Source organism: Haliaeetus albicilla, chromosome 17 (genome assembly GCF_947461875.1).
Source record: "Haliaeetus albicilla chromosome 17, bHalAlb1.1, whole genome shotgun sequence".
In the NCBI taxonomy this organism is placed as follows: domain Eukaryota; kingdom Metazoa; phylum Chordata; class Aves; order Accipitriformes; family Accipitridae; genus Haliaeetus; species Haliaeetus albicilla.
The window spans coordinates 25907773-25924251 of NC_091499.1; the positions used below are offsets into that span (position 1 = coordinate 25907773).

The following is a 16479-nucleotide window of genomic DNA, read 5'->3' on the forward strand; positions in this document are numbered from 1 at the left end:
TAAGTCAATACTGTATGGTGCAGCATGAAAAAGATACTGCTCTGAGCCTTATTTGTTTCCTGACTGCATGAGAAAGAGGAGGATATTTGCTAGGAAATAACTGTCAGTATCCTTGAACAAGAGAACAGAGGGTGTGCAATGCTATAGTTGCAGACTGACTAAAATGATAACCAGCTCCAAGTGAAGTAATCATCTCAGCAGTTTCACATCATGAACTTGATGCTTTTGTGAGTAGTGAGTGATGTGTGAATGTGTCACTAGCTAGTATTGACATAACTCAGTCTCATATTATGGGAAACTGCAAAAACTTTAGTAGGGTTTCTGAAAAGGCTTTATGGAAACAGAAGACAGCCAGAACTTCCTGATGTGCTTAAAAGTACTGTGCCGTGAAGAAAATCATCCATTCGCTGCATGCAGTCAAGGACTGAATTAAGTTTTTGTTACAATACAGCACTGAAAGCCTATGGAAGATTGTTTATCCCTATAGTACCAGTCTTGTGTTACTGCTGTTCTTTGAAGGTAGTCTTCTATAGGTACAGCATTCATGCATTCAAAAAATCATTGAATTTTGCTGTATTAAGTAAGGTGAGTAATTCTTGAAGTATTTTATCAAGAAGCTGTAATTAGCCAGAGACAGCCCTTTCCTTTTTACTGCTGCAGTGGCACATAAGTGCTTCATGGTGATATTGTTGTTATACTTCCAAATCGGTATCTGGTTCCTGGAATGTACTAGAATTACATTTGATGTCTTCTCTAGTGACAGCTGACCTTGGATAGTTATCAGTCACCTTGTCATTCATTCAAGGCATACCTTAAAAAGAACTCATGTTATTTGATAACTGATTCTACAGCATTATTGTAACTTGTTTTGGCATAGCAGCAAGCTTGAATGAAATAAAGCTTGTTTCAGTAATGGTGAAGGAATCCTCCATCTTGAAATACTGCAGCATTTCTAACAGAAGTTTGAGTTCCTTTACTCAGTGTTTAACCATTGCAATGCTGTTAAGGGTTGCCTGAATTTAATTCTAGATCTTAGTTATTTATAACAAGACTACTGAGCTGTTTGTGAACATGAATAATCAAACAGCCAGGGAATTGGATGATGCTAAAAGGCACATAGGTTAGTATTCCAGCTCATCAAAAGCTGCAATACAATTTGACACATCACTGAATGACAGCTTTGAGTCTTTTTTTGGCTAGGCTATAAAAGCAAGCTTTTTTCCATTCAAGAGAAATGCAGATAAACTTACACATTTTTACACAGGAGCTGCAATAGGAAAGCAGTTAAAAAAACCAAACTAAACAAAGAAAACCCCAAACACCAGACCCAATGCTTTTGCTCTAAGTACTTAGCTGTGCTTTGCACCACCACAGTCTGAGGTTACCACAATAAAAGGAAGCCTTTCAGTTTTGACTGATAACCTTGCCTTTCTGTACTGTGCTGCATTGTCTGTGAAGGGAGGACGTGCAGCGCTGCTCTTGCTCAGAGCAAGGATCTCCATCACTCAGTACCTAAAATGGATTAGCAGATTAACTGACTGGAGCTGGTATTGAATGCTGCATCCAAGTATGCTGAAGTGCATACGCACAGCACTGGAGTATTACTGCCTCTGTTTGATTTGTATATAAATTGTTCTTCTCTTGCTTCAAGGTTGCCAGTTCAGTGGCATTGTCTAAAATGGCCTGGACTGATTAAAAATACATTTAGGTTTACTTCTGGACCAGTCTTTGTTTCTGTAGTTGCGTGAAGACAGTAGCAAGAGACTTTTCATTTAGGTGTGGTAATAGCCTATCTGCCCTTCCCTCCTTCCATCTGCTAGGCACCTGAAAGCATAAGTAACAAAAAGTCAGAAACCATGGCACAGTACTCAAAAAAACCAAACAAATAAACCAACCCCCAAAATTTCTTTCCTGGACCATTGCTATCTGAATATCTCCCTCCTGCACCATTTCTTTAGTCAATTTTTGGAGCATTTGGAACATATTTTTTTTTCTGTTTGCTAGCCATACATACTGGTCACCTTGCTCTTAGAGATAAATTTTCAAAGGGGGTCGAGTTATTGTCCAGAGGAAAGCTGCCTGGGTACATACACAAATCACAGCTTGCAAGCTAGCAAAGAAGTTGCTCATTTTGCAACCATACCAGCTTATTACCAATGCCACCACTGCTTACTGTCTTTGGTCTTTGAGTGCTTCCTCTTGTTCCATTGCTGCTTCCTGGGTCAAAATTCAAAGGATGCTGCTAGTAATCCCCATGTTGAGTGGATGCTGAAAGCTTCTTACTCTGGACCTGAGCTGCAGAACCTGGAATGTCACCAACAACACAGAGTTAAAGTGGAACTCAAGTAAATGCAAAAGCTGTTGTTTCTGACCTCTAAGCAGAATGTTAGGGTGAAAAGAAAAAAAAACCATAAACACCACAAAAACCCCAAAACAAGTTGTGAACACTCAGCGTAGTACTAATAGAATAATAGATTGCTTAGTGTGGAAGAAGTGGTTCATGGATGATCTTGACAAAAAAGTAGAACAAAAACTATCTGCAGATAGATAGTTGCAACTATTTGCAAAAGTTATTTGCAACTATCTGCAATTTTTGCAGCTCACACCACACCCTTTTCATTCATAGTAATGAGTGCATCAGCATTCACTCATCCAGCAGGAGACATTTCAGTGAAGCAGAAAATTTTTGCTGCCCCAAGTCTGCTTCATTATATGTCACTATTTTCCCTACAATTCAGTCTTTCCCAGGCCTGTTGAAAGCCAAGATTAAAAGGTGTGAGTGGGTGGGTGTTAAGGATCTGTTCCCAGTGACACTAAATTCCCTAGTGAATTCATCTTTGCAGATTTCTGAAAAGCAGATGTGCAGCCACTTAATGCCAACCCTTCAGCCACTAAAAAAATGCCCACTGAATCAAGTGCTATGCTTGCTATCAGCCATAGTGTGATTTATCACTGATTTTTATCTATGTACAATGTGGTATTGCTATACCACTTCTTAATCCTATATTAACCTTTCCCACTAAGTTTAGGTAAAAAGGTGAGGGTGTTTTTGCTGTGTAGCTGTAATACTGCACTTGTTAATTGAGATAGTGTTCCTCCTCCTTCTGAGATGTGATCTAAGATGTTTCAGACCACATTGGTTACCTGTTTCTGGCATTATTTCAGGGTGCACGTCCAGGGGACTCTGGCCGCCTGCTGGAGCAGCAGGAGAGCAGCTGCCCAGACCGCACGACCAACTACCCAGTCTGGTCAAACCGTGTTCGGGATCCACGCGTGCTGAAGCAGGGCCTTGGAAAACTGACTACACAAGCATCACACAAGCCCAGAAAGAAGCGCAGCAGCCGTTTTACATTACTGAGGCAGGCCAGAGCCTAGAGCATTGGAGAGGGAAGAAGGGGGAGATGTAAAGATGGAGGAAAAGGAATGGAGAAAAAGCTAGAGGGCATGTCTCAGACTGCTAGTCTACAGATTATTCTTGCAAACTGGCTGAAGTCTTAGTCTATGTGGGCCATTCCTGCAGTTGACATGACCCGTTTCAAAAACACCTTCGCCTTTGCAGTCAAAACAGGGCTATTGCAAGTAACAGTTGCCAGCCCTATACCACTAGGTCTGGCCAATTCTATAGGTCTGGCGTCAGGTTAGTGGCACAGTGCAACTCAGGTTAATAGAGAAATCTTTACACAATGCAAGTCTGGATTGCCTTTTGAGAAGTACTAGTATTAATGCATCAAAAATGAGGGCTATTTAATATTGATTTATTACCTGGAAAACAACTTCTTATATTGCTTGTACTATGGGACAACGGCTCTGCAGTCTTCCTTCCACCTTTTTGAAAAGAAAAAAGAAACCACCAAACCTTAAAACGTCCATCTACTATTACAGACATAGGAATAAAACAATCGCAAGTAAAAAGGTAGCTACAATACATTGCAGAGTTTTAACACATTTCAGACTAGGTATCTATAGTTTGATGGAGCTCTTATGTTGAGCGTAGAAAATTCCAAGCTCCTCAGCCAGTTTTTCCAGCTCTGCATCATGTTTAACAATGGTAACTTGCAGCAGGAAAAAAAAAAAAAATTCATTTCCTTTCTGTGGCAGCTGCTTTCCTTGTGCTCAGTAGCATCAATGTGACTTACAAGTTTTGCATCAACTTTTTCACTGAACGTGATTGGTTTAAAGTCAGAGAAACCAAGTGCATCTGTGCATTAGTTAAAGAACAGGGAGGTATCTTTATGTCCCCACATTTGATTCATGTCCTGTCTTCAGCAGTGTGCTAATGAGCATTTCTCAGTTTCCTGTGGTAGGAATAACTAACATTTTCCTGCAGAATATTAATTAAATTTGTAGTACTTTATATTCTTCGTGGCATAGAAATGCACCTTGAAAGATCATTGGAGTTTTTTCTTGTTTACTTAATTTACTAGGAATTTAGGTATCTATCTCCCATCAATTTTTCTGCATGCGTTTGTCAGACTGACGGTAGGATTTTGATACCACAGAGAAAAGCAGCAGCTTCAGGCAGGTAGGAGTAGAAATCCCTAACCAAGCTTTTCAAGCTACATGAATTATGTAATAAAATATTAATCTAATATTAAAAAGTTACCTAACAAACAGCTGAGAAGAAAGATTTCTGTTAAAGGTTTATGTTCCAGGTTAATTCAGTTAAAGGCTAGAAAGCTCTCACTGCTGTTTTGAGATCCTCTAAAAATACCTGCAATCATAGGCATGTATCTAATCAAATTAGAAGGGTCCAGTCTTGTTTGGCTGCCCCACACGATTTGTAAGCAAGCTGTTCCAGGACCAGAGCCACTAACGAAGCCTGATTTCCCACCACTGGGGATCCTTTGTTTCCTAGTTGCCGCCTCCCCTAAATGCAGCTCCCCTCGTATTTCCCATGATATCCCTACAAGGCAAAAGACAACACAAGTTATGGTTTAAAGTTATTAACTTGGGAGTCAGTGTTTCTTGTGCTGCTTGAGCAGCTGTGGTGTAAGAAGGCGTATGGCTTTTGAGTTGTCTGACTTTTCCTCAAGATTGTTTTAGGTCTTTCTCCTCTACCTAAGTGCTTTCATAACAGCGGAGGTCTTCTCCTCTTTCATATTTGGCTTAAGTTGCCTATTGCTTCAAAGATTAAGGAAGGATTCGGGAGCATGGACACATAGCTCATAAGACTTATTTCCCCAAGAAGGCAGGTTACAACCCACAAGCTGTCTTTTTACCTGCAGTCGCATTCCTCTGGGAAACTGCAGCTTCCAGGTCACAGACTTCACACTGCAGTTCATCAACCGGCTGGAAGGCCTCCCATTTTAAACCACACTCTTGGGTTAACTGGTTTCTGATCTAAAGGGCGGTAAAAGGATTAACGGCAGCAACAAAAATTCATTATCTGGCAGCATTGCCTCAAAGCAGGGGCCTAGATTTAAAGGAAAAGTTGTTGTTGCCTTGTGCACTCTTGTGAATGAAAGGCCATCGCTTCTTGCTGGTTTGAAATAATCCATAATTACAGCTTTGCTAAACATACCCGTAATCCCTCTGAATGCAAAATACAGCACAAATAGTGCAAATTGACATTCTCGTTATTGTTTAATAGGAATCTGCGTTTCAGGCATTGCTGGAGGAAGATAAAAACAATAGAGAGGCCTTTTCTCACCGTTCTCTGCATGTAACCCTAACTAGACAAGGCCCTACCTCCATTTTTCAGGGCAGAGGTGCGTGGAAAAAACAGCAGCTCTTCCCTCATCTCTCCCGCAGACTCTGTAATTTGCCGAGTTTAAATATAAAGTTTGTTAGTGTGAATGGCCACATAGGTGCTAGCTGCAGCTTGTGTCGCAATAAAAGCCTGCGCACTGCAGTTGCCATTTTCCTTTCTGCTCTCCTCAAAGGCTGATCCAGCTGCTGACATCTCTGATCTTGAAGGGTTATTTTGTAAACACAGCAACACGGCCGAGAGCCCCATCAAAGACAGACACCAATGAAATTAGGGGCCTCGTGTCTGCACCAACTGCTTTGGCCGTGCAAAAGCGTCTCATGCTGTTTTGGTTAGAAAACATGCCGGCAGCCTGAGAGATTATTCCCAGCAGAACAGCATTTGTCATCCTGACTCTGGAAAACAAACAGCCCATGCTTTCACCTTGATGCTTTAGAAGACTGAAGGGAGAATATACTTTGCTTGTTTTACAGGAGAGGCATTCAGATACACTTACAAAGCTTTTTTCTCTCTAGACCAAGAAAGCAAGGGCAGGGAGACTTCAGTGGCAGAAGAGTTGTCAGTTAGTAGATGGATTCATCTAGTTAAAGTCTCATCAAGTGGTTGCCAAACAGTATTTTGTTCTGCAGGCTACACTACAAAACAAGCACTGCACATTTCACAGACAAGAGCCCACTCTACCAGCTGTGCTAAACACAGAGATTGCCTTTACTTGGCCAAATTGGTTTTTAAATTGAAGTAGTTAAAGCTCTACAGCCCCTTTTACAGGGAGATAATCTTAAAAAGTGGGTCTGGTTACTCAGTTACACTAAATCAGTGTAATGCAATGCAGTAACAGATTTAAACTCAATACATGGGTTCAGTACAATGGCATCAGTTTAGTGAAAACTAATGCCATTTTTGTGGCCAGACTGGATTAAAACAGTTCCCTTCCCGATATGTTCCCGATATGGTAGTCCAGAATTTGGGAAACAGGGGTGCAACATATGTGAAACAGAGGTAAAGGCAGAGGGTTTATGTCAAATGCAGGCTAGGTAAAGCAAAAGGACAGCCGTTTGTCAGCTCTGCAGCACGGGGGTCAGAGCCCTGCCTGGGAAACGTCCCAGGGAAAAAGCGACAGGCACTGCAGACCCGGGAACACGGCCCGAACAGGGAGGCAGAGCCCGACGGAGGCTCCAAAGGTCCCCCCGAGCCCCCCAGGGGCGCAAACGGGTTCTGTCTGGCACCGCACCCCCGTCCCCACTGCACCGGCACCTTACGCAGACTCTTAGGCAGTTTACCTCTAAAACGAGGAGAATACTCGCTTTCTAGAGCAAAGATACCGAACCGGGCTCAAGAGGAAGGTGCTGAGAAGCATCAGAAACGCAAGATGCCACCGATAAGCGGACCGTGACCCCCCAGCACGCGAGACCCTCACCCAGAGCGCTTGGGGGGCTACCGTGAAGCTCTGAAGTTCAGGCGCTTGAAGGGGTACGCTCAGATGTGGTCAGGCAGTGTTAAAACCTGAGGCATCTCTCCAGAAACGCTAATGGTTTTATTTTTCAAATCTGCATTATGAGCTTACCTGCTGTATTCCTTTTTTGGCCCCTTTTTGTTGAAGATGGCATGTTTTAGAAGATTTTTCAGCTTCCTTGGTTAGGCATTTCACTCTGCTCTTTTTCTTCCATCTCTTCAAGCATCTTCTCTATATTTTCAGCTCTCATCACACTGAATACTTGTCACTTCTGTCTGCCTCTGTACTACTTCCAACAGCATTTGTTTCTACAACAGAGACTCACGAAAGACTTAGATTACTTTCCCCCAGCTCCCATACACACCTTTTTTTTTAGATTTCCTTTTAAAGCCTGATGATCAGTCCTCTGATGTCATGCCCAGCTGACTTAAATGAGGAGAGACCCAGTCCCACATGGCTTGGTACTGAAAATAATGAAACATTGGTAAACAAATCTTGAGTTATCCTGTGATCTTATAAAAGGACCACAGTCAGACCTAAACCCAAAATAAAATCTGGGTTCTGGGAACGGGGAGCGCAAGGGAAGAGTAAGGGGGAGTGGGAACAGAATGCTGTATGTACATCATTGCTTGTTAGAGAGGGAAGCCTCAAAATAACATTCATGTGTAGAACACATTCAACTGCAAGTGAGAAGGCAGGTGCTTCCAATTCCCTCAATCGGCTGTAATTTGCTTTCTGCAACCAGCCTCTGGTCTGCATGTGGAACTTGTTTTTAAAACAAGGTATAAACAAGGAAAGAGAGGAGGAAAATGAGCACAGCTTTTTCAAATATTGCTGTTTATACACAGTTTGTAGAGACAGCCAGGAAGTATAGCTACATTTTAGAATCTGTACCGCAACTGAATGCAATAGTATTACAAGCCACCCATATCAGGTCAAACCCTCCTGTACGGCCAAGCGTTGTGGAATGGAGTCTGCTATTTGTAAACACCATCATCACAATCTGTACCAAGGAAAGACATTAGAAGAGAAAGAACCAGAAGCTGATGTCAGAAACCAAAGAAAAACAATAACAAAAGCAGCTGCTTTTGAAAGATGGTAGATGCAGTGGGTCTTTTGGGAGTAAATTGACAGCTTGTCAGTGAAGAAAACCAATTTATCAGCCAAAGGCAACTCCACTCTGGTGAAAAATCCAAACACAAAGAGCTAAAAGCAGTCGCAGCTCAAAAATGTTTCACTGGGGAGCTCTCTAAGCCTTTTGGAGTTTCATAGACAGATAAGTTCAGAATGGAGCAATCGAGCCATCAGATGTGACTTTTTAATATCACATTTACCTTAATTGCCCTTGTACTGGAACGAGCAAGTTGGTTTGGCTAAACCATGTTTCCCAGAAAGGTCTTGACTTGAAGATAACTCGGTGAGACATATTGTCATTTCCACAGTTAATCACGTTTCGAAAACATTGTTTCTAAGTTCGTGTTTTCAGTTTGTCTGGCCTCAACTTCTAGGCACCACCTCTTGTTTTACCTTTCCCTAAGAACCCTTTAATAGCTGCTATTTTCTCCCAACAAAAATATATGTAGACTGTAACCAAGTCGCTCTTCTTTCAGATAGGCTAAACAGATTGAGCCTTTTAAGATCCCTCTGCTGGAAAGCATTTCCTGCAGCCCTGAAATAGTTTTTGGAACTCTCTGCACTCTCTCAAGTTTTTCTTCGTCTTTTTTAAGTAGTACACTCTGGAACAAGTGGCAGTATTTTGGTGTGTTGTACATAGGGCTACAAACTCATTTTTAACATGTCTGCACTATTCGCCTTTTTATGAACAACAGGATTGCAGCATCCATCCTTTCTATTATCACACTACACAGCCAGTCATCTGTCTGTTACGACCCCTGTCCTGTCCAGGGATGCAGTCACCCTGTTCCCTACAGGTCCTGCTTTCTTCTCGTTCTTCATCTACTCAGGCACTGAAATACTTCTCGGAGGGATAACCAAGTTACCGAGCTATCTGTATGATTCTGTACTCCTGCTCTGCCCACATCATTATTCACTAAATGTGCCTTATCAAATTCACTAACATTCTTCCCCAAATATGTCATTGGTAAATTTTATAATCTATAATTTTATCTTTATTTCCAAGCCACTGACAAAAATGTTGAATACTGATAGTTCTGCTACCAACCCCTGTAGAAAGCCATCAGAAACCATCTTCATTTAATGAAAATAACACATTTTTATATGTAAAAAAAATCTAGCTCTCAATCCATTTAGCATTTTTATTGATATTGCATAATACTAAAATTTAAAATACAAAAGTTATGGGCTGCTAACCCGAGCGTTACAAGGCCCTTGCAAATATATGTTACATCTCTAGCATTATGTTTATCTAATGTGTAATCTTATCAGCAGAATGAAATGAGGTTGGTTTGACAAGACTTACTTTCCATACAATAATGTTACTTGCATTAAGCATATTGCAAGTGAAGGGTGCGCTTTTCAGTTTGACTTTGAGGAATGGGCCATTTCAGCATGTGTAGCCATGTGTAGAAGTGAAAGTGAGCTTGCTGTGGCAGTGATATATCCATGAAGGTGTTCAAATGGAAAAAAAAAAAAAAACCCATGTAATGAATTTGCTCTGGATTTAATGACAACATCCCTGAATATTTCCTTGAAATGTAATTAATTGGGTGGAAGACTAATAACCTCAAGATCTGTAATTTAGTATTTTTTTTTAATCTGTGGAATAAAGTATGAATAGTATCTTTTCCTCTACTAAAACATACATCCAGCACTGTTGATGGCATACATAAATGCAGTGCCTGCAGCTGTCATTTTGGTACGTGACTCAGACTTTATCCAAGATGCTGCAGTTTTTTCCCTAATTCTCTCTACCTGCAATGGTGAAAACACTCAGATGAACACATTGCTTCAATGCCATAAAATACACATCCAGCGTCAATAACTGTATGATGCAGTTAGTTTTGAATCCATTTCTCTCCTAGAATAACAGCAGGCAAAGTCCTCATTAAGGCAAGCGAGATGGAGAGTTCAGCTTGTTGCGCTGATGAATCAGGACCTGTTGAATTCAGATACCTGTTTACGGAGCTCGCTCTTTAGCTTGTCGTTGTCTGCTTGAGATTTTGCAAGAGCTTTCCTTACAGACGTGAGCTGCCCCTGAAATGAAGTCACCTCGTGTTCTGCCATCATCTTAGCATTCGGACGCTCTTTTTTGTTTTGAAGAGCTTCCTGTAAACAGAAAGTACATAACAGAAACAATAATGAGAACAGTAATTTTCTCTCTTTTATATAGCAATGGGTTTCTTGAAAGGTAAATCTCTCAGAGATTTTTAGTAAAAGCGGGATTGAATTGTTCCTATTTTCTAATAAAGGCTGGACCTTTTTTTAAGGCAAAGTGGGGAACAGGATGGACAAGAGGGGTCTTCTAAAGGAGAAAACTTAAGATAATCTTTCGTATGGGTGTAACTGCACATCTTTCATTATAGCCACATGTCAAGAATTCAAGTACTTGTGTGCAAACAAGCACAGAGCAATGCAAAACTTGATCTTTCTTATGCATTAGAAAGACCTTTTCATCCATAATCTGTTTATTCCTTCATTATCTCTAAAGTAAAAATGTGTGTGATGAAGCTTGTTTTCCTTCTGGGCAGGGTCTTTTTGTTTGTTTTAAACACAAACATAAATGTGTATGTATATACATGTCACTATGTCAGGCACAGATTTAGCAGCCCTCTCTCCTTTCCCAGCCATTTAAACTGGAAAAAGCAAGGTCCAGGATTCTCTGCACTTGGCATGGAGGACAGTGAAATACAAGTTCTTAGATCTTCGGGATCATTCCAAAGTCAGACACGAGCAAGCTCTGTCTGAGCAAGATGAACTAGTTTCTAATTTTAAAAAGCCAAATTTTCCCATTTATTTTTCCCAGTTTCAGGCTCTTCTTTTAAATCCTGTGAAGGTAGCTCTTGTTTCTTTTTTAAACCCACAAATTTGCAATAATTCAATCCATCTTTGACTGATCTGTTTAATAAAATATTCTAATCACTTAGCATCTCCCTGATATAACTGAAGTAAGCGTATGCACATCCAGTTTTATTTGGGTTTAAAATTAACAAGCACACAAAACCCATTTTGTTTTCATGCTTTTTAAGTTAAAAAAATAGGATCCATTCTGCCTTTCTTTTGCTTGACATGTGCAGCTAATTAACCTATATAACAATCAATAACATGTCTATTCCGTTCTAATCAGCCTCATTTAAAGCAGTGAGGCACTTTTCTTTCCATCCATCTTCACTTTAGTTTAATTTAGTAATTTTTGTGCTTCATCTTGTATTTCTGTAATTAAATTTATAAACCTCATGCTGTGTTCTGCTTTGTTTAAGCAGATACCAATTAAAAAAAAAAAAAAGCAAGCACTCAGCCACCTCCCAAGCCAACAATCTAGTTCATTTTCACTTCATGTCTGCCTGTTTTTTTCGTACATTTTGGTCAGCTGTGAGATAGTTGATTTTGATACATAATTAGTCTTCTGAGTCAACAACAGAATTAGGAATACTATAGGCTACTCATACTTCCTAAACTCTTGCTTCAAGCAAGCATCAGGGATTTGTTTCACACTCTTGACATTTGAAGACCACCATTATACCCATAATATAGAGGGGAAAAAGGTTTGAATTTTTACCTAAAATCTGCAGTTACCATGCGCTCCTATAGGCTCACTGAATAATAGTGAGCCTGCCCAATCTGACCATTAGTTTTGCAGAAAATTAGACACTAATAACGATGAAATGGTAGGGAAATACCACCTTCTCAGCATCTCTAAGCTTTGCAGAGAGCTGTGTCTTCCGAGTGGTTTGCTTCCAACAGTTCAGAGTCTTTAGCTTACACACCGGCTTGCTTAGCCTGATGTTTTCATCCCGCAAGAGCTGCAGCTGTTCCTGCTAAAGAAGACATTGGTAAGATTAGAGCCGCAAAGATTACTTTCCCCAGGAAGAACTGTGTTGTTTGGAAGGAAATACAATTGTAAAAGCATGTAACTATTCGTATTTCATTTTAATTTTCAAATGTTCAAGCTTTGCAGTTTGAAACACTGCAGCCTTTGGCAATAAATTTCTATTACTGTGTCTCCAGGGAAACAGGACATGTGAACATTGCCCAGAAACTGGGGAAAATAATGAAAGAAATTTAATCCAAAACAGCAAGCAGGTAAACCCTTCCGAAATGAAGCACTGTTAACGGTGATAAACACTATTATGCCAAATGGGGATTCTGGTTCATACCTTATTCAGTAACCTGATTCACCCTAATTACAACGTCCTTACTAAGAACAAAACTAGTGAATTCATGAAAAGTACAGTCATCAGGTTTTCTTCTTCTTTGTTCAAAATAGACTTCCTCCTGACGAGTGTACGGAGGTTACAGAGGATGGCTGGAGGTCCTGGTCCTCCTGGCAGAGGCAGCTCCGCACAGAAGTTCTACTCTACTGTTCTTCTTACCCTTCGTGTTCCGTGTTAGTTTTATCTGCAGCCGGGCTTTGGCCTTCCTAATTTCATCGCTATGGGGCTGAACTCTGATACTCTACCTTTGTTGCCTGTCCATGTTTCCACTACTTGCAATCTTTCTTTTTGTATTTTAGTCCTTTAAGAAGCTCCTTGCTAAGGCAAGCAAGGCCAAGTTTCTGCTAAACTCCCTGGGCTTCTTGCATAACAGGGTAGTTGGTTTTGAAATCTCTTTAAGTTTTCTTTAAAAATCAACTAGCTTTCCTCAGCACTCTTCCCCTCTTGGCAGCTTTGCAGGGATTCTGCCTAGCAATTGCCTAAATAAGTCAGAGTCTGCTCTCCTGAAGTCCCAAGTCCTAGCTCCACAGCATAATTTTGCAACCTTTCTCCTCAAAACACTTCATAGCCACTGCAGCCTCAGATGACACTCACCACCAGTTTTTCCCTGTTTGTGAGCAGCAGAAGTAGCGATTTACCGTGGTTGGCTCCTCTAGCATTTGCTTTTAGGTTATTATCACTAATGCTGTCCAGGAACTGCCCAGGCTTTCGCAATGCTGTGCTCCCCTTCCAGTAGATTTCCAGATGGATAAAACCATGAGCACCAAGGCCTCAAACCAAAACCCCTTTTCCTAGCCCTCTATGGACAGGCCCATCCGATTTATTCCCTTGACCAGCCAGTCTGTAACAGATTCCCCTGCAGTCATCCATCACCACCAACGTTCCTCCCTCCTCTAACCTCGACTCGCAGGCTTTCAGTAGTACCTCTCCACATCCATACCCGAGCTCTGTGCTGGGAATGAACTCCTTAGAATGACATTCTCGCTCCTCTTCTTCTCTGCTGATCCTTCTTAAGCGCCCCGTAGCCACCCACGGCCACGGTGTGCCCCAGCCCACCAAGTTCCCATCACCCTGCTCGAACCGCAGCCCCCTGCCCGTGAGCTCCCCGCTCTCCTTGTTCCCTGCCTCCGCACACCGTCCTTTCCGAGCGGGGATGTGGAATTGTCCCTGCAGCCTTCTCACACGTGGACCTCTGCCATCTCCACCGGTTCCTCATTTACTCCTGGGTATCTATCCCCCAGGTTCACCGGGGGTGTTGAAAGCCCTTCTCACTCTGTTGGCGTTACAGTTATATCCTGCTTCGCAAGCTTCTCTGCTTGAGAGATCTGCAGGCATATTTGCTTTAGACAGAAATATTTCGCCTTAGACAGAAATATTTCGCCATTATCTGTTTGATCTTATTTGTATTCACTGACTGACTACCATAATTTCCGTACAAATTGAACTTTGCTGAGGAGGAATATGTTTGACTGTAAAAGGGATTGATTTGGAAGTTGTAGCCTGGAAACGACTTTCCAGGCTTTAGTTTGTAACTCCCAGAACATCAGTTTTGGGGGCACTTTTTCAAAACATAAAACTGAATCTATTTTTGATTTTAAGTAACCCCAAGCGGAAAAGAGAATTCTGTCCCCATTCTTTTATGTGACCACCTTGCACGACAAGAAGATAAAACTCCCATCAACACATTTATCAGGGTCACTGAAACATTCTCTTTCCTCCACCCAAAAAAGGGACGATGACAACACAGGACAATGCTGACATATGATTGAATGTGAGTTCACATTTATACTTCTTCAGATCCAAGTTCAACCTCTCTGACGTTCACCTGTGTAGAAAGCACGGTGTTAGTCTCACTCAGAACAGACTGAAAGTGGAGTTCCTAAGTTTAGGACCAAATTAAATTCAAATACATGTAGTTGTTTAGGGTTTAAGGGCTGGGTTTGGCCCAAAATTTCTGTACTTGGAGCATAAACACGAAGTCAAAGATGATTGATTCATGACAGCCTGACAAATGAGTAGCCATTAACAGAGTCTAGTAATGGACCACCTCCATGCTCTTCACCCAGCCAACGTCCCAGGCAGAATGCAGTAACTTAAGCCTCAGCAAGCTTAACCAGGGTATTATCCTTGTGTTCATTTACTGACACACATATGTATTTCCTTACTTTAGACAAATGTCCTTTCAAGTCACCATTATTTTTAGTGGAGCCAAACTTTTTCTGCAGATCAATCATATTGTCAACTCCTTCTCTTCTCACTTAACTGATGATTTCAAACACTCGTTGCTCAATGCTAAGGCGATAGACATCCAACTTTCCCTGCAATTACAAACAGAACCCATAAGAGATGAAGTGTGCACATATGGGAAAGCAACACTCAGAAGATTTCAGAAGTCTCTCAACTACAACCAGATGGTCTTTCTTCATAATTATTTTCCTAGAATCAATGTATCAGGAAGACAGAGCAATATTCTTCTTGCATCCAGGCACTACAAGATGTGGAATTTCAACTGTATCATTTGCAGGCAACCTAATGGCAATCCTGGGATGTATGTATTTAATGGAAGTAGCAACACCATGGTGAAAAAATAAGCTCTCTGGTGAAAACTGGACTCACCCTCAAAACTGCAAAAGAAATCACAGTATTCCTCAAGTCAGCGTTGCCCTGGCCACAGGCATTAATGGGCTTGTGGACCATCAATCAAAACCCTGGGGATCTGATGCAGGTAGTTGCTCTATAATACACATGGTCACAATCAGGTCAGTTTTTACAGGCTAGAAATTTTTGTAAGTAATTACATATGTCACCCTAAAGAAATCAGTGGACTGCTTGAAAACAAAGGCATGGTTAAAGTGAGCTATACAATTATGCAATGGACATAAAGGTTCCAAGAAAAATAATGCAAAATATTACAAATGGAAGTATTACATCCAAGAAGTTCCCTCCACTGTAACTAAAAAGAGTTTCTATCACTCTCTCTAATGTGGTACCTGTTCCATCGAGAATATGCCTCCTTTCTTGGAAAAGGTACGCTATTTTTCTACCAGACATTTTTACAAGGTGCTCCTAGCAGCAGGAGATAAATGATTCACCCATTCATCCACCTGGCACACTGCAGTAATTTATTCCTTTGAGTGCTACACTTGTTGTCAAATTATACAGCAGCACAAAAAAGACCGATCGAGTACCGCCTCTTATTGTGTACCTACTTTTAGATGGACACAAGTCACAAATAGGTTCCGCACTAATGATTCATATTCATCCTGTACTTCTTTTCTAATCTTCTCTTTGAGACCAAGATTCTCTTCCTGTGAGTCAGCGAGCTTATTTCCATAATCATCGCGTAGCACAGCCCCACAATCTATCACAGCAGAGAAAGTGAATGAGCAAAGCCAGGGATGAGCAAACACCATAGCCTAGGAGTAAACGATCCAGAGCTCTGAGTATGTTGCATGACGCCTGACTAAATAGAGCAAGAATATCTTCCTGAGTGGCCCAATGAAAATGATCCATTGATGATATGGAATAATCCGTTTTGTACATCTCTGTTGGTTTTAGAAACATTTCTTCCCTGGAAACAGTAGGAAGAATGGTAGCAGTTCACGACCGGTATTTGAAGGGGGCAAATGCATAAGTTTCATATATAACCTTAAAAAGTCTGTTTCTGGTCATCAGGAAAGAAAGATCTCCTTGCTGATAGGTATGAGAACTGACGGAAGGAAAGGTGTGCAGAGGACAGAGGAGCAGAAGGGTTAGGGAGCAGGATTAGGGACTCCGATTTTGGGAGAAGATCCTGTGCATGGCTCTGCTATGTCGGTGCGCCTGGCCTCCCTCAGCCTAATCAGCCCTGCCTCCAGAGAGAAAATCAGAATTTTGACCAAGTTTCATCCAGTAACCTGTGAGGTAATGCATTTATCAGAGCAAATATGTTGTCTGCTGATAAAGTTGTACATACAGACCATTTAATA

The 16479-nt window shown here is 41.3% G+C and overlaps 1 protein-coding gene across 1 annotated transcript; it reads right to left on the reverse strand.

Annotated features, from left to right (window-relative positions):
* Window positions 1-2082: 2082 nt before the first annotated feature.
* Window positions 2083-15830, reverse strand: LOC138689591 (coiled-coil domain-containing protein 162-like). Its single transcript, XM_069805111.1, has 8 exons — window positions 15721-15830; window positions 14677-14829; window positions 11981-12115; window positions 10254-10406; window positions 7272-7468; window positions 5220-5340; window positions 3763-3825; window positions 2083-2304 (listed from the first exon to the last, which is right to left on the reverse strand). Exons 2-5 carry the CDS (start codon window positions 14743-14745, stop codon window positions 7400-7402), a joined length of 426 nt encoding a protein of 141 aa, XP_069661212.1. The 5' UTR covers window positions 14746-14829; window positions 15721-15830; the 3' UTR covers window positions 2083-2304; window positions 3763-3825; window positions 5220-5340; window positions 7272-7399.
* Window positions 15831-16479: the final 649 nt, after the last annotated feature.